The 24,242-nt window shown below is 35.8% G+C and overlaps 1 protein-coding gene across 1 annotated transcript; it reads left to right on the plus strand.

Annotated features, from left to right (window-relative positions):
• The first annotated feature begins 17,079 nt into the window (after positions 1-17,079).
• LOC116030687 (probable WRKY transcription factor 31) lies at positions 17,080-20,084 on the plus strand. Its single transcript, XM_031273001.1, has 6 exons — positions 17,080-17,436; positions 17,523-17,621; positions 17,706-17,864; positions 18,063-18,431; positions 18,540-18,653; positions 19,120-20,084. The coding sequence occupies exons 1-6, from the start codon at positions 17,188-17,190 to the stop codon at positions 19,771-19,773; spliced, it is 1,644 nt and encodes a 547-aa protein (XP_031128861.1). The 5' UTR covers positions 17,080-17,187; the 3' UTR covers positions 19,774-20,084.
• Positions 20,085-24,242: the final 4,158 nt, after the last annotated feature.

Consider the following 24,242-nt stretch of genomic DNA (forward strand, 5'->3'; position numbering starts at 1 on the left):
ATAAAAACAACATAATATATGATTTGATTTATTGTTTGTTCTATAGTTTAATTTAAGAATTTTATTTGACTTTGTTTAGGTCTTCAAATTAAAACCTAATTGAAAATTTTGATGGGGTAAAAATCTCATACTAAAATTAATTGAACTCATGTGTTCAATCTCCTAGAACTTGCAAATTATATTGCAGAACTTGGGGTTTATCTTGCAATACAAGTAAGTTCGTTTTTATCATACTACACATTTATATTTAGTATATCTAAAAGCATAATAAGTCTCAATTAAAGTTATATCCTTGATTTATGTCCCTCTTTTTATATGCTAATAAAGGTATACATTTTACTTTAAATGTTGTACGCTTCAATGTTATTAGACAAAATTATCCCTACTATATTATTGTTAGACGAAACTACCCTTACACCGTTATAACACCATTACTTTTTAACTCTAACATTGATGACTCCATCATTATTACCATACACTTATAACTATCATATCTTATTCCTATTCTTTAATTATCATTTTATTAAGATCATTATATAATTAATTTAATGATAGATTATATTTTAATTAAAATTTATATGAATGGTAAATTATATATGTGGGTGTATATTATTTGTGTATATATAATCTGAATTAAAATTTCTAATTATTTGTATTTATCAATGTTTTAATATTTCGCGCATCGCGCGTACAAAATGCTAGTTGTTAGATAAACTCCGATTGAGGATATAACAATTGCCAAAAACAAAGAAACCTCATTCACAAATGAATCATCATTATTATGTTTGGATTTGGGCCAATGGAAAATGCTAATCCTAACTTTCAGAGTGGGTCATCATGCAATCCAGACCAGACAATCCAACTACATATATAACGTAATTCTAAAAATGTTTGTGTTCCTGGGCCAAAAAATCCATCAGTTAATCTGTTTGGATTCTCTCTACACCAAGGTTAAGTTGGACAGTGTAAGGTCAAGAATGTGCACATTTGTCTTCAGAGCATATATATTACAATGATGCGTACTCTTAAATTATACTTCTTTACTTCTATTTCTTGATGTAGCAAACACGGATAATCATCACGTGGGTTCACAGAAAAGTGTCTACATCAAGAACGAGAGTAAATGTTGAGAGTATAAAGTGGGAGTCCAAAAAGTATTTTTCATATTAGAATAGTTGACTGTACTATTCAACTAAACTAATAGTTTAGTTTTACTAGGAATAGACTAATTGTTCTATCTTAGTGTAATTCTTTAAGAATGTGCATGTTCTATCTTCAATTGGGTACTAGGGTTAATTTGCGGCTAAAACCTTAGGTTTATCGAGTATAGTTAGGTTTGATTAATAAAACATTTATCAAGTGTTAATGTGATGTTTCTTTGACAATACTGATCTAAGCACATGGTAATAAATATGAAATAGTTAAGAATCTTATAATATAATCACCCATATAAAATTTGATTGGTGAGGGCATCTCTTTTCAGATATGATTAACTTCTTGCGTTATATATGCTTAGCTTTGAGCTTTCACATAAGTTGAATGGTCCCATTCAGTAGACATATATGCTTAATTTTCTTGGCCGTTCTAGAAGGATGCTTTGAAAACACTTATGGAGTATTATTTGGAATAAATAAATAAAGACAAAAAGATCTCAACTTCCCATTAAAAATAAATAAATAAATAAACCCCTTCAAAAGGCCTCAACTTGTGTACTTCTGCCATGGTGCATAAACATGTTGGTGAACCATCCACGGCTTTATTTTAGATGACGAAAGAAATTTACAATCACTATCTAAAAATATATTGAGTAAACTTTACTTTTATATAATATCTTACAAATCATATAGAGAGCCAGAGAGGTATATATTACACTTAAAAAAAATTATAAGTTTATTTTATTCATAAATCATAAATCATAATACATATGTTTTACTTAGATATCACATCATAAATTAATTTATAATAAGTTACATCAAATTGAAACGTATGTTTGTAAACTCCCTATGGTGTACGCAATGTTGAATAGGTAATACCTAGTCAAGATTAGAAAAAGTGGGTGTGTTCTCACGACCTAGCTAGCTAGCTACCTAGAAAATCGAGGCAATTAAGTCTATGCTTTTTCTTTGCTTTCGACAACTTGGTCCGACACATCAACGTTGCACCTGCCAAATTTCAACTTTTGTAGCTTTCGAATCTATTGTTTCATGCACACGAGACTAATAGTTAACAAGTACACATGCATACAACCCTAATAGAACCCTTAAATATCAATAAAGCAATATGCAAAATTAAAGAATTTTTATGTAATTTTAATTCACCATATCCCTACCCCTTTTTTGTATTGTTTGCTGGTGAACATCAATTTATCATCCCCTTTAACTGATAGTTCAAAATTATATAAAAATCTTTAGAATTTTAGAGTTCTAGACTGCTTTGTGTATATTTAATACTCCGTATTTCAATTAGGTGTTGCAGACTGTTTTGTAGATATTTATTAGTTTTGTTCGAGACTGTAAAATTAATCACTTCGAAAATAATCGCCGGGAGCCAAAAATATGGTGGGCTTATAATTGAAGGAGGAAATAGACTATATTGCTATAATTTAGGATAAAAAGTTATCAATTTTCCTTAAAATAAAGCATATCCACATCAAAGCAAACCAATGCGTTGATTGGTTCAAAATGATTATTTTCTTGCTAATGGGTTACAATGCTTTGATATCTTATCTCTCAGATGATCTAATCTTTTTTTTTTCTTTTTTCCAATTCTTGCGGACTTTAAAACACTTAGATTGATCTAATATTATATTGTTCCCAAAGACAAAGCTCAACTGGTTAGCTATATAAGAATCCAAAATAATTTCTTAAGATTTATTTTACTAACAATTGCGATTTAATTATTTTCTCCACTAGTCTTTGAGACTAAATAATACACTATAGTTTGTATTTGTTGAGGAAGAAACCATAATGTCGACACACTGATTGAAAGTAATACACATATATGCCTACCTTGGATTACGTAAACGTTTGTGTAATTATTAATTAACGTATAATTGTAGAGACCGATGTAATTAGACGATGATTATTAAGATTTTAAACGAGGAGGATTAGGTAATTGAAAACCTTGTTTTGGACTCTTCTATGATCTTTCTCTCTCACGGACTCAACACACAGCGCACACGGACTGGAGTTGAAGTCTTGAAGATAAGTGGAAAATGGCATTTCAAACTTTTGTTGTTGACTATAAGATATACTATTATTGGATTATATTAGGCATCACGACTTTGCAAGATCATGTGTTAATTGGTTTCTTTCAATGCATCCTCTCAGGAAAGGCTAGCAAGGAAACTGACATGTATAACTTTGACATTATGGCATTGGAGACGATAGCCCATAGGAGAAAACCAATTGATCATGCCGACAATGAAAAAAGACATTAGGTGTGAAAATTGTATCGAACTGGAGATCTTCTTGAAACTACTCAAAAAATTCATCGATGCAACTCCGTTTATTTTTTAAATTTCCCACTACCCCATTATTGTCTTACAACAACAACAACGGTCATGGTCCATGGTTGTATCAATTTCTTTCAGATTTTTGGAAATTACTAAGAAGTTATATCTTGAATCAGTTAGGATAAAAAAATATAATTTTATTAAGTGCAAAGTACATTACAACATTGGTATGTAATTATATACAAAACTTTTTTTAAAAAAAAATTAAACATTAAATCAAATTATGTGATGGGACCCCGTCCACATAAGCTACAAAAGATAATTTGGGATAAAATATAAAACTAATTGAGTGAAACTTATAATCTAATTTTTGTGCTGTAGTTTGAATTTGGCTGTGTATAATTTGTAGAATATTGAAAAATTATATATCATATTATTAAAATTGTAATTTAGATATAATTGACTCATTGACACGTAAATTTGTGAGATATTTATTAGACAATGATTTTGTAACGTGATTGACATTTGGACATGCAATACTAAGAAATATCAATAAGATGATATGATGAATGGTGTGAAATGCACTAGTATTAAATGGAATTGGTAAAGTGATCTACAGCATTAAATTCTTTTTTTTTTTGTGTAGCCCAGGGTCTCCACCGTCGAACACATTGACAAACTCCTCGCTGGATTGTAAACACCTCTATTGGGTGTGACAGCTGGGCCAAGGATCGAACCCTTGACTTTTGGTTAAGGATGAATAAACAACATTAAATTTTAATAATTCATTAATTAGTTGACAAATTGCATTATTTGTTTTTTATTATTTGAAAACATACTAAACTCACTCCTATCATCCTATGCTATAAATTATACAAAATAAGTAAATTGTATTAGAAAGACTACAAGTCTCAATAAAATTTTTTGTTATCAATAATTAAATTTATAATTTTTTTAATATAAATTATGATCTATCTATTTGGTATCTTCTTTTGAATAATTATGTTTTTGCTTTGTTTTGCGGTGGTCCAAAAAACCTAACCATGTCGCAAATTTCAACGTCTACACGCTAAGCCACGTTTGTGTTGATGTAAGGTCAATACAAATCTCAGTCAAATCTTCTTTTTTTTTGTTTTTTTTTTTTTAAAATAATTTCTCTCTTCTATTTTCTTTTGTCTTCTAATTTCGATTTTGTCATCGTTTTAATTTGTAGTTTCACACACGAAAAATCATTTGCCTAGTTTCATGGGTAACCTTTCATTCTCCTCAAATTGTCGATTTTATTTTGTAGTTTCACACTCTACAAATCATTGAAATCAATATGTATAGTGTATTTTATTAAAACAAAAATATTCAAAAATAGCTAAAAATAAGAATAACATAAATAAAAAGAGAAGGAATTTACTCTCACTTTTCAAGATATATCTGAGAACTAACTTAAACTTTTTTTTTTTTTTTTGAAAACCAATCAAGAAATGGTATATTAGATCAAATCAGAAATAGAGTCAGGTGGGGCAGAGTCCCAGTACATGGGTTCTTCCTGAGCAATAGCCAAAGTAGCTAGAATGTGAGCCCTGCGGTTATTAGCTCTAGGAGTTAAGAGAACTGAACAAATATTGAAAGATGACATAATCGCCTTAGAGGCATCTACTGAAAAACCAACATAAGAATAGAGACTCGTGTGAGATGACATTAGGAGATTCCTGAGTGTAGAGCAGTCGGTAAGAATGTGCACCGAGTCAATGTTACGATCCTTAAGCCATGATAGAACCTCTTTGCAGGCCAAAGCTTCCGCCATGAGTGGTGAGAAGCATGACGGGAGCCGGGCATTGAATGCGGCAATGAACTCGTCGTTGTGCGTCACCAACACCGCCCCTACTGCAGCCGATTTGGAGTGCGGATGGTAACTGGCGTCGAAGAAGCACCGAACGAGTCCTCCATCTGGTTGTATGGACGTTGCATGATGTTGCTGCTGCGATGACACTCCCCCATGAATCTGACTCTGCTGCTGCTGTGACACTGCCGCGCCATGGACTTGCCGCCATGCGAGTGCCGCGGAGTGTGCCATCCGCCACACGGCAGCCGGTCGCGGAAGCTGCCGATCCCACACGGACGTATTCCGAGCCTTCCAAATATGATAGAGGACTGCTATAGCAACAAACATATCATCATCCGTTAGCATTGTCATGGCATTTGTGAACCATTCAACAAAATCATCCCCTATCACACTAGATACATTCAAGGAGGACTCATGCCAAACTAGTTTGGTGTAATCACACAAGAGGAGTGAATGCATAATATTCTCATTGGAAAGACCACACATTGGGCATGTTGGATCCACTTCCACTCTCTTTAAAATCAAGTTAGTTGTGGTGGGAAGAACATTAGATAGAGCTCTCCATAGAAACATCTTCCATTTAGTAGGGCATTTAATTTTCCATAGCTGTAACCATTTAGCATAGGTACCTGGCTGCCACACAACCTCCCCAATAATGCATCTATAGCCCTCTTTTACCGTATAACACCCTCTAGGGTCCCCGTACCAAAACCATGAATCTTCATAATGTAGATTAACCGGGACCCTCCAGATGCGAGCAACATCTGATGTGGTAAAAATATCCTGTAAAATAGAGGGATCCCAGGTACCTGAGTTGGGGTCAATAAGGCCAGAAACCAAAGAACCTTCGAGCTCCGCAGGCATGGGGGTCTGAATCAGAGGTCCAGACTCATCTGGCAGCCAGGGGTGGCCCCATATGAGAGTGGACGTTCCATCTCCAATTCTCCTCCTCACACCACTACAAACTAGCTCATGGGCAGCCATGATACTTCTCCAGCAGAAACTTGGGTTACTACCCAGAGAGGCATCAATAAACGAGGACTTGGGGAAATACCTGGCTTTATAAATTCTTGCCACCAGTGATTGAGGCCGGGTTAGGAATCTCCAGGCTTGTTTACCTAGCATAACCAGGTTGAAAGCTCTCAAATCCTTAAATCCCAAACCACCATACTTCTTGGGAATACACAAGCGATCCCAGGCCTTCCAATGAATACCTCTTTCACTCCCAGCACCCCACCAATCCTTCCAATGAATACCTCTTTCACTCCCAGCACCCCACCAATACCTGTTCATAACTCTTTCAATAGATAAACAGACCGAAGCAGGCAGCAGAAAAACACTCATAGAAAATAAACAGACCGAAGCAGGCAGCAGAAAAACACTCATAGAAAATGTAGGCATTGACTGAGCAACACTCTTAAGGAGAACCTCTTTCCCTGCCTGCGAGATCAACCTTTTGCTCCATGAACCAATCCTCTGCTTGATCTTATCCTCAATGTATGAGAACACAGCCTTCTTTTATCTTCCAATAAAAGATGGGAGGCCCAGATATTTTCCAAAATTAGGAGCCTGAACTACCCCCAACACTGCAGCCACTTCAATCTTGACAACCTGTGGAGTGTTCCTACTAAAGCAAACACTTGACTTATGAAAGTTGACAGCCTGCCCCGACATGTTTTCATACTCAATAAGACACTGCCTAACAGCCCCTGCCTCCTGTGCGTTAGCCTTAAAGAACAGAAGGCTATCATCTGCAAAAAATAAGTGTGAAATAGGCGGAGCACCCCTCGCAACTCTACACCCATGAAAATCGCCCCGTGCCTCAGCCTGTTGCAGCAGTAGTGAAAGGTCTTCAGCACAGATAATGAATAGATATGGGGAAAGAGGGTCTCCTTGCCTGATTCCTCGCGTAGGGTTTACCTGACCAACACTTCCACCATTCACCAAGAAACTATATGAAACCGTAGTTACACACAACATGATCAAATCCACCCATTCAACAGCAAATCCCAGAGCCAGTAACATTCGGTGAATAAAAGACCACTCCATTCAGTCATACGCCTTAGCCATGTCTAGCTTTAGCGCACCCCACCCGACCACACCACACTATTTCCTATTCAGATAATGACCCACCTCTGCAGCTATGAGAATGTTGTCTGTAATAAGTCTATTGGGAATAAACGCACTCTGGGATGCAGATATGACTTCCCCCAGTAGAGGTTTCATTCTATTAGCAATCATCTTGGCCATGATCTTATAGACCACATTGCACAGGGCAATGGGCCGTAGATCAGAGACCATCTCTGGGCATTTCTTCTTCGGAATGAGAACCACATTAGTGTCATTTAGGCCATCCGGAAAAGAGCGGGTATTCAGGCAGTTCAACACAAAAGTACAAACATCACTTCCCACCACATCCCAATAGTGCTGGTAAAACCCCGGGTTCATACCATCAGGCCCCGGAGCCTTATCAGGAAACATAGAGAACAGGGCACTCTTTACTTCCTCCATCACAAAGGGTTTAAGCAGGGTTTCATTCTGGGGTTGTGTGACACGTGGAGCAACAGATGTAATAAAAGAATCCACAGAAGATGCAGAGACATTTGATGCAAATATATCATGGAAATAATTAAGTACAATAGTATTCAAATCACCATCTTCCACCCACACACCAGAACTATTCTTTAACCTAGTTAAAGTATTCTTCTTCTTATGGGCAGAGGCATACCTGTGAAAGAATTTAGTGTTTGCATCTGCTCCCTGCAACCAATGTTGCTTCGCCCTCTGTCTCCAGAATGCATCATCCTGACCCTCCAATTGGCATAGATCAGTTTCTATATGTTGATATCTGGCTAGAGAGGCCGGGTTCAACAGACCTTTCAAGCGCAATTGCTCACGTCGCAGGGTTTTGATCTTCTCACCAAATTTGTGAAAATGATCACCACCCCAACTAAGCAATCTCTGACCGCAGTGTTGGAGACAGCCCAACAGACCTGCACTCCTCCCTTCCTGCCACGCATCCTCCACCTGTTCTCTGCAGCCCTCATCATGAATCCAAGCCATCTCAAACCGAAAACGTCTCCCCGCTTCACTAAGAACCCTCCCGCTTTCCTTAACTCCCAAATAGAGAGCCGTATGATCCGAATTGCGGGTGGGGATGTTAGTTACGGTAGCGGCGGGTAGGGAGCTACACCAGTCTGCACGAGCCAAGACCTTATCCAGCCTCTCCTCCATCCATTTCGTGGTACCCCTGCCCCTTTCCAAGGTAAACTGATAACCCTGCATAGGTATCTGTGCCAAACCACAATCATCTAAGGCTTCCCCAAACCCTCATAAAAGATTATCAGGATGCGGAATCCCTCCCCGTTTCTCATGCTGGTAGAGGAGATCATTAAAATCGCCCAGCACTACCCAAGGGAGGGTAGACCTTCCTGCTAGAGCTCTCAGAAGATCCCAAGATGCACTCCTACGACCACGTTCTGGAAAGCCATAGAATCCTGTCATTCTCCATGCACCTAGCCCTGTCATACACACTTCAATGTCAACATGATTCTTCGAGAAGCTCAACAACCTAGCGGTGTTATTCCTCCTCCACAACAATGCCAAACCACCACTATGACCGACACTATCAACATAGAACAAGCCTTCAAAACCAAGCTTGACACAGAGCTTTTCAGCATACTCCCGGCCCACCTTGGTTTCCATGAGGAAGACAAACTCAGGCTTCTTACGGGGCACTAGGTCCACCACTTCACGAATTGTTCGTGGATTGCCCAAACCACGACAGTTCCAACTGAGAGTACTCATGATGAGGGGCGGGCCTGGGAACCAGAACCCGCCACATGCAAGTTTTTTGAGACCTCGGTCATGACAACATCGGAACCTCCTCCTCCATTCCTCTTCACACCACTAGCCGAGCCTTCCCGCCGGCGTTTAGCTACCGCCATGACCGCCACCTCCGGCTCCAGCACGGCCTGCGATACTCGCTCAGCCGCCGTCGATCCCCGACCACCCAACCCCGGGTCTTGATTATCTTCCGAGCGAGGTGGCCCTCCGACCGGCACTAACCAATTGTCACCAACACCCCGAGGTCCACGACGCAAGCCCGCACGCAGCTCTGGTCCGAACGGGTATTGTTCGATTGGAACCACCGCTTCCCTAGCCTTCAAGCAAAAACGATGCACATGGCCTAGCATCCCGCAGAAGAAGCAAAAGTTGTGTAGTCGTTCGTATTTAAATGAAACCCAACTCCACGTTTTGTCACGCTTCATCAGTTTCATGCGCCTCTTTAGCGGCTTGTTCACCGACATAGCCACCCGGATGCGATAGAAATCCAGCCACGGTGCTCCCAAGAAACGTTCATCATATTTAACGAAAGTCCCAAGGAAATTACCAATCTGTTCGAGGATTGTGTTCGACGTATAACCAATCGGTAAATCATGCAGCTACACCCACATGTCTACCGTGTCTAATGCGACATCCCCGAGTAAAACCCCGTCAACAACTGCTCGGCAGATCAACGTGCTGTTCTCAAATGCCCACGGCTCTTCGTCCAAAACATACCTCAAATCAGATTCGTGGAAGAAGACAAACATGAATAGGTTGGGTTGTAGTTCGGTTACTTGGACACCCTTCACTGGTTTCCATACCGAAGCTAGTACCTGCCGCATATACTCAAGCTTGACAAGTTTATCGGTCAAGAAACGTCCAACCATTGGCCATGTAGCGTAACCGCCATTAGCAGCGCCCGCGTCGTCCAAGCCCACCGGCTCGAAGGCCTCGTCTTCCTCATCAAGTGCCATGTCCGCCCATCGGGCAGTGAGGCCTGCAACTCCTTCGTGCGACGCCATAGCAGCCATGCAACACACAAACTTGTGACGAAAAACACCCCTGAGAAGACCAGGAGGAGAACACCGGACAAAACCGGAGAAAACGTAGGAAATCGATCGGAAAACCTAGGAAACCTAAGGGAGGAGGCGAAACCCTAGACGAGATGCTAGAGATGAAATTATAACATAGTTGTAGTTTCGAGAACTAACTTAAACTAATAATTAAGCAATTCAAATCGTTAATCGCTTAATGTGAGATAGACTAACATCGTTAGAATTCTTAAACAAATAAATGCAATCATAAATGATAAGCCCAAAACTAGATAAATTCCTAGTAGAACCAACAAAAGCAGTTTTTTTTTTTTTTAAACCAAAAGCAATAAACTTGCATTAATAACTCATCAACTCAGCAATACAATCAGGAGGGTTAGACACCCACGAACCCAGGACAAACGAAGAACAAAAGCAGTTTTGAGAGCTAAACAATATGTTTCAATTCCATAATCACTTGCCAGTGTCCCCATTGTTCTTTATCCACACTAAATCCTCTTTGTAGGTCATGACTTATGCAATTGTCAGTTTTTTTTAATAACATATTATACTAATGTTTGCATCAAATGTATAAAATAAAATTAATTAATTTAGTTGAGTTTCGATCAAGTATTATTTGTAGGCTACTCAGATCCTTAAATATTGTTGTATATGTTTACATCCCAATAAGAATTTAAAATCTTTGACCATATCTTTAAACAACGTAACTCAAAACCTGTCACTTAACTGAGTCAACACCTTTTGATTTTAAAATTGTTGTTATCGTTACTTCATATACTAATCTAATGTGAACATGGTAACAATCACCTAAGTTACTTAAGCCGCCCCTAACAACTTGTACATAAATTTTGATTAAATATATATATTTTACTATTGTGTGTGTGCGCGCGCGCGTGTATATACATGTATATATCTATATCTATATAATATATATATATATATATATATATATATATATATATATATATATATATATATATATATATATATAGGCAGCTACCCCACTGTCCCCATTGTAGATCTGGCCATGAATATGAATCTGCTAAGTTGTGCCAATTAATCGAAATGGACTAAATCCTAATTCTAATATAATAGTACATTAACTCAAGAGTAATTAAGTAAATATTTAACTCAACCTTATTACCTATTGAAAGACTTTTCAAGAATAAATATGAACATAATATATTTTCCATTTCATCACATTATTCAGAAAGTGGATGGATTAACAAATTGTATGTAAGGTAGTTAGTGGTTGAATTATACATTTCTTATTATTGTGGTTTGTTAGTTACACCTGATGGATGGGCTGGTGGGATGAAATTTGAAGGAAAAAGGGACAAGAAAGTCGTCGCAAAAGATAACTGCACGGGGGACAAAATGGGTCACATATTGGAAGAGAGTCAGAGGTGAAGAAAATCTGTGCAGGCCTCAGTAATTATTGTAATAAATCCTATAAATGTCATAACCAGACAAACGCATTGCCTGGATCTGCTGACTGCTCTTTTCACATTACAAATACAAAATAGCTATAAATGCAAAGCCTTGACTTCAATTTCTTAACTCACAAGAAACTTACTAAAATATATACACTAAACCTTTTTTTTTTCTTTTTTTTTTTTTAATTTAGAGGAAAGTCACATATGCTACTCTAATGACTTTAGGTGAAACCTGTCTTATGACAATAGCCAATAAAGGACCATAACGAGGTTAGGTTCTCATACATGCACAAAACTTATTTTTTAGGGAAAAGGGTCAAATACACCCTCGAACTTTTGCTAAGAAGTCAATTAGGCCCTTGAACTTTTGAAAGTTGCAATTAGATCCACAAACTTGTTATTTTGAAGCAATTAAACCCACTGACCTGTTGGTAACCTTTTATTGCAGGTCAATTAGGTTTCTGGCAACCCTCCAGCGAACTTCCGGCCAAAATTAGTCACCGGCGACCGTAAGATCGCCGTCGGCGCGTTCTGCCAGGGAAGAAGACCTCTGGTCGACGGAGATTACGACCAATTTGGCTGGACTTCTCCACCGCAAGTTTGGCCGGAAGTATGCAGGAGGGTCGCTGGTGGCTAATTTTGGCCGGAAGTTCGCCGGAAACCTAATTGACCTGCAATCAAAGGTCACCAACAGGTTAGTGGGTTTTAATTGCTTCAAAATAACAAGTTTGTGGATCTAATTGCAACTTTTAAAAGTTCAAGGGTCTAATTGACTTCTTAGCAAAAGTTCGAGGGTGTATTTGACCATTTTCCCTATTTTTTAATTTATGAAAAATTCACAATTGCTACCCGAAATTACACTCTAGGTGAAGTCTGCATTATGAATTGTAATTATAACTATCAAAAGATTACAAGAAGGTAAAGTGGTTTAGTTCACCATAACTGACTTGCTTAAATTAAAAGGCCAATAGACAACTCACATAGAGAGTCGAATGACTGAAATTGTTCACATTCCTATTTTTTTTTATTAAAAAAATCTTTTTTTTAATATATATATATATATATATATATATATATATATATATATATATATATATATATATATATATATATATATATATATATATATATATATATATATATATATGTATATATATATATATATGTATATGTATATGTATATATGTATATATATATGTATATATGTTTACATTTTCTCAACTAGAACGAAAATCAATCCATTATTACATCCGGTTAAGTAAGATTGTCAAATTTTGACAATTTCACTTTCTTGAATGAAGAATTCTGATAACTTTATAATCTCTTGGTGCTATTATCTGTCATTGGACTTTGAATAGTTTATTTTGGGTTAAGCAACAGCAAATAAGAGTCGTGTAAATGAATCAAACTCCAGCTTTTTAAGATCCCAATATGTACTTAACAAACTTCAGACAAAAAGGCAGCTGCCCCCGACATGCAATGCATGCGCTCTAATTTTTAAGATGAAAACAAATTATTATCTTAAACAACACAAGTTTGGTTTCACGTGTTATTTTTATTAAAAAAAAATTAAATGAAATACAAAATTATTATTTATTTTTTTTCATTTGAATTTAAGTACGTCACACTAATAAAATGTACATAAAAATGAGAGTCTAATATTATCTTTTCAATAATTTTTAATTAGTAAAATGGCAACTTTTTTTATTAATAATAAAAGTTTGAGAGAAACGTAGTTAGAACAAACTAAATATATATTCTCAAAACAAACTAAATATATCATTCATTAAAAAAAAAGTAAATAAAAGTTTATAGAGTATTGAACAATAATTTTTTAATAATAAAGAAAATTTATATTTTCTATCTCAATATGTATACTAAGTAAACTCTGTTTATATATAATATGTAAATTAAACAGAGAAATTAAACTATACTAAAAAATTTTGTATAATTAGTCGTAGTGGTGTACTCTTTTTCTAGGCTACCTTATGAGACTTCAAGTTATTAGGTGGCATCATCACGTGCGATATGATAGAAACCTTTGGCTCTCTACTTAAATGTTAAATCTATGGGCTTCAACTCACATCATCATTCAATATCAATTTATTTTCAAATAATTACACAATAATTCTTTATAATATATTATTTAAATAAAATAATACTGAGCTTCAACTTTTAAAATTGAAAACTTTATTAATAAATGAGTGTTTAAAAAAAACACTTCAAAATTCATAATAAAAAATACTCCGTATTATTTTAAATACGTACTGTTTATAAGAAAATAGAAAGCATACGTGATAAGTACGTCATGCATGATATAGTTATTTAATTTAACGCAACTAATATACTACCTTCTTAAAATTGAACAAGTCAATGTTCTTATCTAATTACTCTAATCAAACAAAGGTGAATTTGGGAGTCAACATAACTCCAAAACATCATAAAAAGATGGGAAGACATATTGGGTAAGTTTGTTAGTTCATGCTTGCTAGCAAGTCATGACAAGAAGCTGTCAATTGCTATCTAGTTGTGATCAAACCTTGTCCACATTGCCCCACTTTCTAACCAATTTCCAGTGGGCATTCATTGAAATTGAAAAATAGTCTCCCTTTTCTCTATTTTTTAATTAATAGGATGGAAAGCTAGATATCACTATACAACCAAACATGTAGTGAGGCTGGAAGGAAGCTGCGTGCTCAATAGGTAGTAGGGAAGGTTGTCTTTATTTCTTTATGCCCACACCATTGACTATGTAAACTTCATAATTAATGACCAATTTAATCACTTAACTATCACCTAAAAAAAAGTTGAATTGGAAATAGTATTTCTTCTTTATTTATTGATTGTTGTTGATGACTTATTCAGAGTCATAAATTTGTATGTGTCTGTTGATAAGGAATATCCTCTGAGTATACTTATACGTATTGCATACTTGCTAGCTAGGTATTCAGTCAAGCCACCATAAAAACTATTCTCAAACATAATCGACCTGACCTAAACGTGGAAGGCCGAGCAAAAGCTTAGCTGGTAGTAGTAGTCTTCGCCCTGCCTTAGAACTCGAACCCATCTCCTTAGGCCAAGTTCACTTGAACAACTATGATTGAATATATGTCATCAAGTTGACACAAGAAAATCCAATCCCAGTAGACAAGAAGAAGGAAGCGACAGCTCAATGAGCACAATATAATTCTACATTTGAACAAAAGTCAATGACATAGGCAGCCCGCGACTAGGCACTTATAGGCCAAGGGCCAAAGAAAAGGAAAAAATGTGAAATATCATAAGAAAAAGAATCAACATCAGCGTCATAGCCTCATCCTAAGACTAATTAATTAAAAAGGTTTCCATTTTGAAATGAAATTATTCACATACCTAACGTATTGGAAAAACTCAACAATGAGGTGCGATTTATTCAATATTATGAATTTTTACTCCCACCATATTGTCTAAGAAATTATTTTTAATTATAAATATACGAACACAAAAACACATTTTATTTACCCTCCTCCAATCAGAATAAATAAATCTCATCACTCAATTAAAAATTTAAAAAAAAAAAAAAAGAAAAGAAAAGAAAAGAGAAAAAGTATGGTTTTAAAAATGTATATATCAAGCCATCCAATGAAATGAATCTGTCAATTCATCGCCATTAATTTAATAAATAGGTGAGATGTAGATTTATAAGCATATATCGCTGAAAGAGTCAAGGCATGGTCCCATGGAAGATATGCAACATGTTGGTGTGCTGTTACTGCTTAGGACTTCAATGAAAAATTCTGAAGTATAGTTCTAGATAGGAGTATTTTATACACAAAATATTTTGGTTTTAGGATCAAACTTGAAAAATGTTTTTAAAAATGACTTTTTTTTAAAAAAAAAATATTACTCCGTATAATTTTTGGTGTTTTGCAAAAATGTCAAAAAAAATTTGTTTGGTTAAAAATTTAGAAATTGTATTTTTTTTATTTGGTTCATTTTCCTATGAACATATTATTTGTTATAGTAATAATATTATAGTAATAATAATATGTGGTGACTATGGTTATGTGGTGTTGTGGTTGTAGTGGACATGGTGGTGTTTGTAGTGGTGTTGGTGTTGATGGTAGTGATGGTACAATAGTTGTGGTGGTACTAGTATTGGTGGCAGTGATGGTGTGGTATGGTGTTGATGGTGGTGGTCGTATTGTAGTGGACTAGTGGTGGTTGTATGGTGGTATTGGTGAAAGTTATTTTTCGAGTTTTCAAACGGATTCTTATTGAATAAAAATATATTCATTTTGTTTTAGATCAATAAGTATATATCATATAAAGGAGAAATAAAAATAAAATACTTAGTCCTAACATATGTGATCCATTGGGTAGATCATAATTTATTGAGTGACAAGATATATCTGGAACCAATATCAGTATGCATGAGTAAAACCGACCGATCACAAGGATATACACCAAGAAGGCCAATAATTGCGCTTTAGAGCGAAATTAACTTGTAACATTCTAATTACCAAATCAATAGTTCGATCAATTTGACTAGAATTATCTGATAGATTCTCATACTATAAAATTACGAGTTTAATTCATATCAATAATGTGAATTGAGATTTATAAAAAAAAATTTAATATGATTTACTTATATAATCAGACATAAAAGACAGATGGGACCTTACCTAGTCGTCACTCACCCGAAAAACAAAAAAGAAAAGAAAAGAAGAAAGGAGATAGGTGTGTCAAATCCGTTGACTTGGCTTTTCACATATCGCACGACATTTCGTTTTCATCACGTGGAACTCGCCGCACCGATCGGGCCGGTCCATTTCTTCTACCCCATAAGTCAAACTCAGTCTTGACTCCTTCCCTACCACTGGGCCCATTTGCCACCTGTCACCAACCATGACGCAACTCCTCACTATTCCATTTTTTTCCCCTAATGCTATTTTACTAAAAAAAATTACTGACATTATGTAAAATAATAAAGTGTGTAAAATATATCAAGATGTCAAATTATTAACTATACATTAAATTATTAAAACATTTACTTACCTAAAATAATCAAGCACCTAAAATATATTAAGATTTTAAATTATTAATGGTAAATTCTGAGCTCTAAAAATAAAATAAATGATATACTCATCACGCAACGTATCTTAAATAATATATCTATAATAGTGGAAAATTATAAGTTTATCGGGTTAGTATTGACCCTCTGTTTTACAACCAATAATTATAGTGTACCAAAGTTCACACTTCAGAAATTTATTTTCTTATTTTTTATCCTTTTTTTAAATATATATATATATATATATATATATATATACAAATATATAAATCTGATTCATAAAATTCACCAATATGAAATATAAATGCATACATTTACTTTTGGTCCATATTACAATTTGCTATATTACGACTTTTTGGTCCACATAGCCCTTATCTTTTTCGTCATCTATGGGCCTTTTTATACTTCAACACGCTTCTATTGTTAAAGATTTCACACCCTCCTCTTCCCAAAGAAAAAAAATCTGCCATAAACTTTTCTTTCATCTCTATCTATCCGGTTTTTGATCTTTCATATCTCTGATTTACATGGAAAATGGATGGGGGCTAACTCTTGAAAATTCCATCTTTAAGAACGGTTTGGGCTCCAGTCGTCCGAGATTTGATACTGCTAACATGTTTCCGGTGAAGAAAGACGACGGCGAGAGGCGGCAGCAGGCGGTTCTAAATGAAGTTGATTTCTTCTCTGAGAAGAAGAAGCCAGTTGACAGCGGCTTTGTTGTGAAGAAGGAAACATCAAATGATGAACCTCATATCAGGACTGATTTGAATATAAACGTAAGTTTCTTATATATATTTTTTTTTAATCTTTAATTTTTGTTATTTATGAGAATATGAACTGAATTTTATGTATTGTTGTGTAGACTGGTCTGCAACTTGTGACTGCTAACACCGGAAGTGATCAGTCAACGATAGACGATGGTGTTTCATCGGAAATGGAAGAGCGACGAGTAAAAGATGAGGTTCGTGATATCATAAGAAATGATTGAATGGTTTTGAATCCTTTACCGATTCTAATCCGCTTCATTTTACGGGTCATAATTCAGGTTGCAGGATTGCAAGCTGAGCTTGAAAGAATGAATGGCGAAAATCAAAGATTGAAAGGGATGCTCACTCAAGTCACCAACAATTACACTGCTTTGGAGATGCATCTCGCGGCACTGATGCAGCAGAAGAAAAATTCAATGGCAGAATGTGCACATGAGGTAATTAAAGTTTTAATTTTTTAAAAGAATTGATTTTCTGACACCTGGTGTCCAAAAAGAACCACTTCATAAAAGACAAATTTTACCTAAAATTTGTCATCTAAGAATCAATTGAGCTAAGGTGTGCGGGTAAATAATTGATTTTCTATTATTATAGATTGATTAGGACTGGGTTCTAATCCTATTGGTGTCGTTTAGGTTGTGGACAGGAAATCCGAGGAAAAGAAATATGAGAAAGAAGGAAGCACGGTTCCTAGACAATTCTTGGACCTGGGCCCCAGTGGTCTTACTGGCGCTGAGCAAACAGACGAGCCGACTCACTCTCCGACCACCTCATCGGAAGAAAAAACAATCTCCGCTTCGCCGAGGAACAACGTGGATTCATCAAAGCACAAACGTTCTGCGAGGGAAGAAAGCCCAGATTTGGAAAGCTGGAATCCTAACAAAGCTCCCAAATCCATAATTTCTTCTTCTTCTTCAAGGCCAGTTGATGATCAGCAAGCTTCTACTGATGCTACCATGAGGAAAGCCCGTGTTTCTGTCCGTGCCCGATCTGAAGCCCCCATGGTATGTATTAGATCATAATATATATAAATAATAAATGTGTAGTCTCCAGTTTTTTTTATTATGTGACTGATGTATGGATGGGGTGATTAATTATTGTGAATTTTACAGATTAGTGATGGGTGTCAATGGAGGAAATATGGACAGAAAATGGCTAAAGGAAACCCATGTCCACGGGCTTATTATAGATGCACCATGGCTGTTGCTTGTCCCGTTCGCAAACAAGTATGTTTCATGTATTATTGTTTTGATACATTAGGTTTCTAACCTAATTCTAGACCCTCAGAACTCCTAATCAAGAGTTACTAGAAGAGGCAAATAGGAAGTTGCCCAAACAGTCTCTCAATCAATATCTGTAGTTGACTTTGTGCAATGTGCACAAGAAAGCATTATTTTTTCGGTTGAATCCCCAATCCTAAGAGACCTCGCCATCGATCCCGGCCTGAACATCTGAGGATGTAAATCATAGTAGCTCAGGTTAAATCTTTGCATACTATATATAAGGAGCCCCTCACTTTGAATGGTTGCTCTCAAGCTGCCAAACTGGTGTTACTAAGCTGCCAAACTGGTGATACTAGATCCTTGATTAATTGAGCTGTCAATGGGACCAGAAGAGAGCATTATTGTTTTGATTGATTGTTGAATTATGGATCAATTTAGACCTAATAAGAATTTGTGCGTTTTTTCATAGGTGCAAAGGTGTGCTGAGGATCGGACCATTTTGACCACCACATATGAAGGCACACACAACCATCCTCTCCCGCCGGCAGCCATGGCCATGGCGTCAACCACCTCCGCCGCCGCGAATATGCTGCTTTCCGGCTCCATGCCCAGCGGTGATATGATGATGAATCCAAATTTTCTTGCAAGGGCAATTCTCCCATGCTCTTCTAGCGTGGCCACAATTTCCGCTTCCGCACCATTCCCCACTGTCACTCTGGACCTCACCCAAACCCCCACCTCCCTTCCTAATTACCCTAGACTCCCTCCCTCCCAATTCCCCGGCGCCGGCGCCCCTCATAGCCTTCCAGGTTTCGCTGTAACCCCGCCGCAATTGTTTGGGCAGGGCTTATATTCTCAGTCCAAGTTTTCTGGGCTTCAAGTTTCTCATGAAGCGCAACACCCACTCCTCCCGCCTGCACACCCTTCTTTATCCGACACCTTGAGCGCCGCCACGGCCGCTATAACCGCCGATCCCAACTTCACCGCCGCTCTCGCCGCCGCCATCTCTTCTATCCTCAACGGTTCACAGCCAAACATTGTTAATAGCACCAATAATAATACCACCGCAACGGCCAATGCACCCAATAGTAACCCTACAAACAATTGCAACAAAACGCACTAGCTGTTTCTTGGACATGGAAAAGTTTTATGCTTCATTACTTTTCTTTCTTCTTTTTTTTTTTGTAATATTTAATGTTAATTAGTTTTGTTATTTTTATATTTATATATATTTTTGGTGGGGGTGTTAGAGAGAGATACATAGAGGATGAGCATGAGGACTTAGGATACACATATTTTTGATTCTTTGGTATATTGTTACATACCTAAGAATAATATGCTTTTCGTCCGGTGTAAAAATTATACATCCAGTGGATTATGTTGTTGTTTAAATGCTTGTCTTTTTATATTTACAGGCAATATTTCAGGTGAGTACATGTTTAAGAAAACAGTGAATTTTCTATGTATTACTATTGGAGTTCGAACCTGTAACATCCCAGAACGAGAAAACAATGAAACTAAAACAATTATCTAAACAACTTTTTAAAAATTTAATCATATCATATTTTTTTTGTTTGTTTGGAGTGGTGAGACTGTTTAGACAAAATATATATGAAAGGGGAAAAAATAGATTCAAGTATGAATACAAATAACAAAAGACCAATCAAAAGGTTTGAATATTGAAAAAGTATTATTGTTTTATTGCTTAAAATAAAATCTAAATCAATCAAAAATTAAATTTATATAAAAAATGAAAGAAAAAAAAAAAAAGAAAAGGGAAAAATTCTGCCAAGCTATTCTATGCATATTAATGGAGTCAACAACTACGGCCGTGGTTTCGAAGCGTAAGGAGTAATTAATTTGAGACTTTTTATAGAGCAGAAGATACATGGAAGACTGCAACGGACCTCCACGCAACTTCCTACCCACATACCCTGCCATTCATTTTCATGACCTTAATATACGGAGTAATAGTTTATAGAGTAGCGCAAATAATCAACCAATTAATATTTACTCTTATTTTTAGTGACAGAATAAATTTGAATTTTAATGAAAACTTGACTAATTAAGGCCAAATTATAGTTAAACTAGGCCTGCCAATAACGAAAGCGTCAAAGAGAGTGTTTGCATGAATTGAAAATCAGGACACCGAACAAAAGGACACGACTAAAAATAATTCTCCTCAAACCTACCAAATAAGGCCGGATGCTGTATTAAGTTTTCTTATATTATGTTTGGTAAAATAAATAAAAGTATAATTGTAATTAAATAAAATAGAGTGGGTAAACAATAGAATGCTTTTAAATTCAAAATTTAATAGGGAGAGTCGGAGAATAAAGATATTAAAATTGAGATTAATAAAAGCTGAGATGGATGAGCAGAGCAGTGTGGAAGGTGGATCGCCGTAGGTAAGGATTGATTAAAAAAATGGAGAAGTCAGATACGTTATTGACTTCCGTGCACATCAAAGACGTCAGCACTCTCATGATGTGCCAACCAATCATGTGCCCAATTAATTAATAAACACCCACAAAGCTAGATAGATGCTGCTGGAATACGCGTATTTTTCTTTTATTTTTTTGTGTACTAAGTAATTTTAGAAAATGATGTATTGTCTAATTATTCTCAACTTGTTTCTGATCCTTTCTCTATTTTGTGGCTCAAATTTCTTTTGTTTGATTATTCTTATGGCCTGAACTACCGCTATGTGTATTGTGTAATTATTTCATCATCCAACCGCCACCTTTTAAAGAAAGTATAATACAATGTGTAACACTGGTGTGAGACCGCATCACAAGTCTCAATCTATGAGACGGTCAGCTCTTTGATTGATTGGTCAAATTTTGATTAATGGACAAGATTTAAACATTATTAATCAAAGATTCGACCCGTCTCACAAATTAAGACCCGTGAGACGGTCTCACACAAGTTTTTGCTTAAGACTATTACATGCCAAAATAATGATAATTCAATCAAATTGATCTAAATGCTCACTTGGTAATCACAATATTACAAGTTTGATTCTTAACGAGAGCGACGTACTACCATTTTTGTGGTCATTTACTGGTTAGGGTCACAAGGAGGGGTGTACTTAGTGCACATCCTGGAGTAGTGGCTTTTGATTTCTCTCGTCATTCAACCAATTAAATAATATCACTTCAGGATCCTGAAAAGGAGTAACCGAAGAGGTGAAACATGAATCTTGTATTAGAAAGTCACGAGTTTCATTTGTAAATACTCTCTTCGTCAAGTCCATATCACAAGATTTTTATAGTGCGATTATCTCTCATGTGTAGTTAGTTACAAGTTATTAATTAAATAGGAGCAAGTTTACCCAATGGCCAATGTGCACACTCAGATATCAATTGTAGGTTTACCTTATCCCTCCAAAAAAAAAATTTGTCTTCCCATTTCTATATGCTAGATATTTAGATATATCAAAATTACTTCCATTGACAATTTGGTAAAAACAGTGGGTAGACCAAAACATATTGAACATGCGGCTGTCATAAGACTTTGTGTGCAGGTTCATTTGAAGCAATAGTTGATTAGACCAAACCAACATTAGACCACATTTGAACCAATAATAAGCTCATGATTTTGGTGAACCTAGGACTACAAAGTCAGCAGACAAACTGACAAAGATTCCATTTAACATTGGGCCATACTGTTGTCCACTGCTATGGGGATGGCCGGATGGGATTGGATTCCCATTTAAAGCCCATACATACACAGACAAACATCAGTTCTGTGTTTTCATGTCTACAGCCCAACAAGGATCTTGGTCTTCACTTGTTGCTGGGCTGATACAATGAGGATGTTGCGTTTGAAAAGGTTGCATTCAGTTCCCTCCACTATTCTGTCGGGTTGAGGTGCACAAATTTTACGTGGATCATGGTTCAAAACAGTGCCGTTCTTTTAATGAAAAGAAACGGCACTTGTTCCGTGCCGTTTTGCGTCGTTCCGCGTAAAATAACTATATTTGTATAACATATTTAGTTTCATTTTATATATACACTGAAGTTTCATTTTTAACACAACTACAGTTTTATTTCGATATATCTACAGTTTTATTTGACATTATAAACTCAAATATGTGAAACTGTTATTCAGTTTCATTTTATATACACTGTAGTTTCATTACAACACAACTACTGTATCATTTCGATATAACTACAGTTTCATTGGACACTATACATTCAAATATGTGAAATTGCTATTCAGTTTCATTTTATATACACTGCAGTTTCATTTCAACACAACTATAATATCATTTCGATATAACTACAGTTTCATTTGATAATATAAAAATAATATGTGATATAGTTTCATTTTAAATACACTATAATTTCATTTGGTAATTAACACACCAAAAATACAGGCTCCGATAAGATCTAGCGGTAACCATTTCTTTATTTAAAGAAATAACGTAGTTTTTGGATCATGGTCCACGATATAACGACAGGTTTTGGTGCTTGTGGGCAAGGTTACGTTGCAGTTAGTGGAATGGTTACGAGATGTTGTGTACACGCCTAATGATATGTCATCGCCAGACATTATATTCAGGCAATAATATAATGGCGGTTGCCATCTTTACACACAATTCATGCAATGCCTCCTTGCCCTTGCCTTTCTCTTGTTAGCTATCTCGTGTAACGTAACGACATCTTTATTAACAACTAACGTCCTGCCTTTAAATCTCTCTTTTATCCTTCTTTGGGGTTTTTCATACCTAAGTTGTTCATTTTGGAATTTCTCATCGTCACGTTGAATCAATGAACATTTTTTTTAATCCATATGATTGCAACATGCATCATCTTTGAATTTGATATGGATCATATGGAATACATAATAATTAAAGTTTCAAACTTGAGAAAAGTGGTGTGACGTGGTTATGTTCCGTCTTAATTTCGGAGAAAGCTAACATTTACCTAGTGTTCAATCTCTAGAGTTTCATACCAACTGTTCAAAACTACTAGGTATTTCTTATTGATTATTTAAATAATTTACTTTAACTTCTTGATTCTAACTTAATTATATGACACATTATTTGATAAAGGGTCACACTTATGTGAAAATGCGTAAGAGGGTCGAACACGTCGGACCAACATGAAAATGTAATACTTATACTGAAAAATGTAATACTAATTAGGAATAAAGTGTTTTGTTACTTATATAAGATAAATTGTACTCTGGTAATAATATTTTTGAGAACAAATGTAATACTTTTACATTTTGATGTAAAAGTATTACATTTTTTCCTTATAAGTAATAAATATTTTATTTATTATTAGTATTACATTTTGCAGTATAAATATTACATTATTTGACCTTGATCCGACTCGTCTCACGGACAAAGATTCGTAAATGGTCTCACACAAGTTTAAAATGATAAAAAAAAATAAAAAAGAGCTTACAAGATATAAACGATTGACTCTGTGAGTGAACAAATTCACTAGAAATTGAACGCATGACCTCTCACACCTCTCACTTAGGAGAGCCACAACTATATTGCTTAATCACAAGGTCTTTGGCGACGACAACAACACTAGTAAGGTGAGAGTTCCTACTCCTATCACAAACGTCAGATGT

Source organism: Ipomoea triloba, chromosome 9 (genome assembly GCF_003576645.1).
Source record: "Ipomoea triloba cultivar NCNSP0323 chromosome 9, ASM357664v1".
In the NCBI taxonomy this organism is placed as follows: domain Eukaryota; kingdom Viridiplantae; phylum Streptophyta; class Magnoliopsida; order Solanales; family Convolvulaceae; genus Ipomoea; species Ipomoea triloba.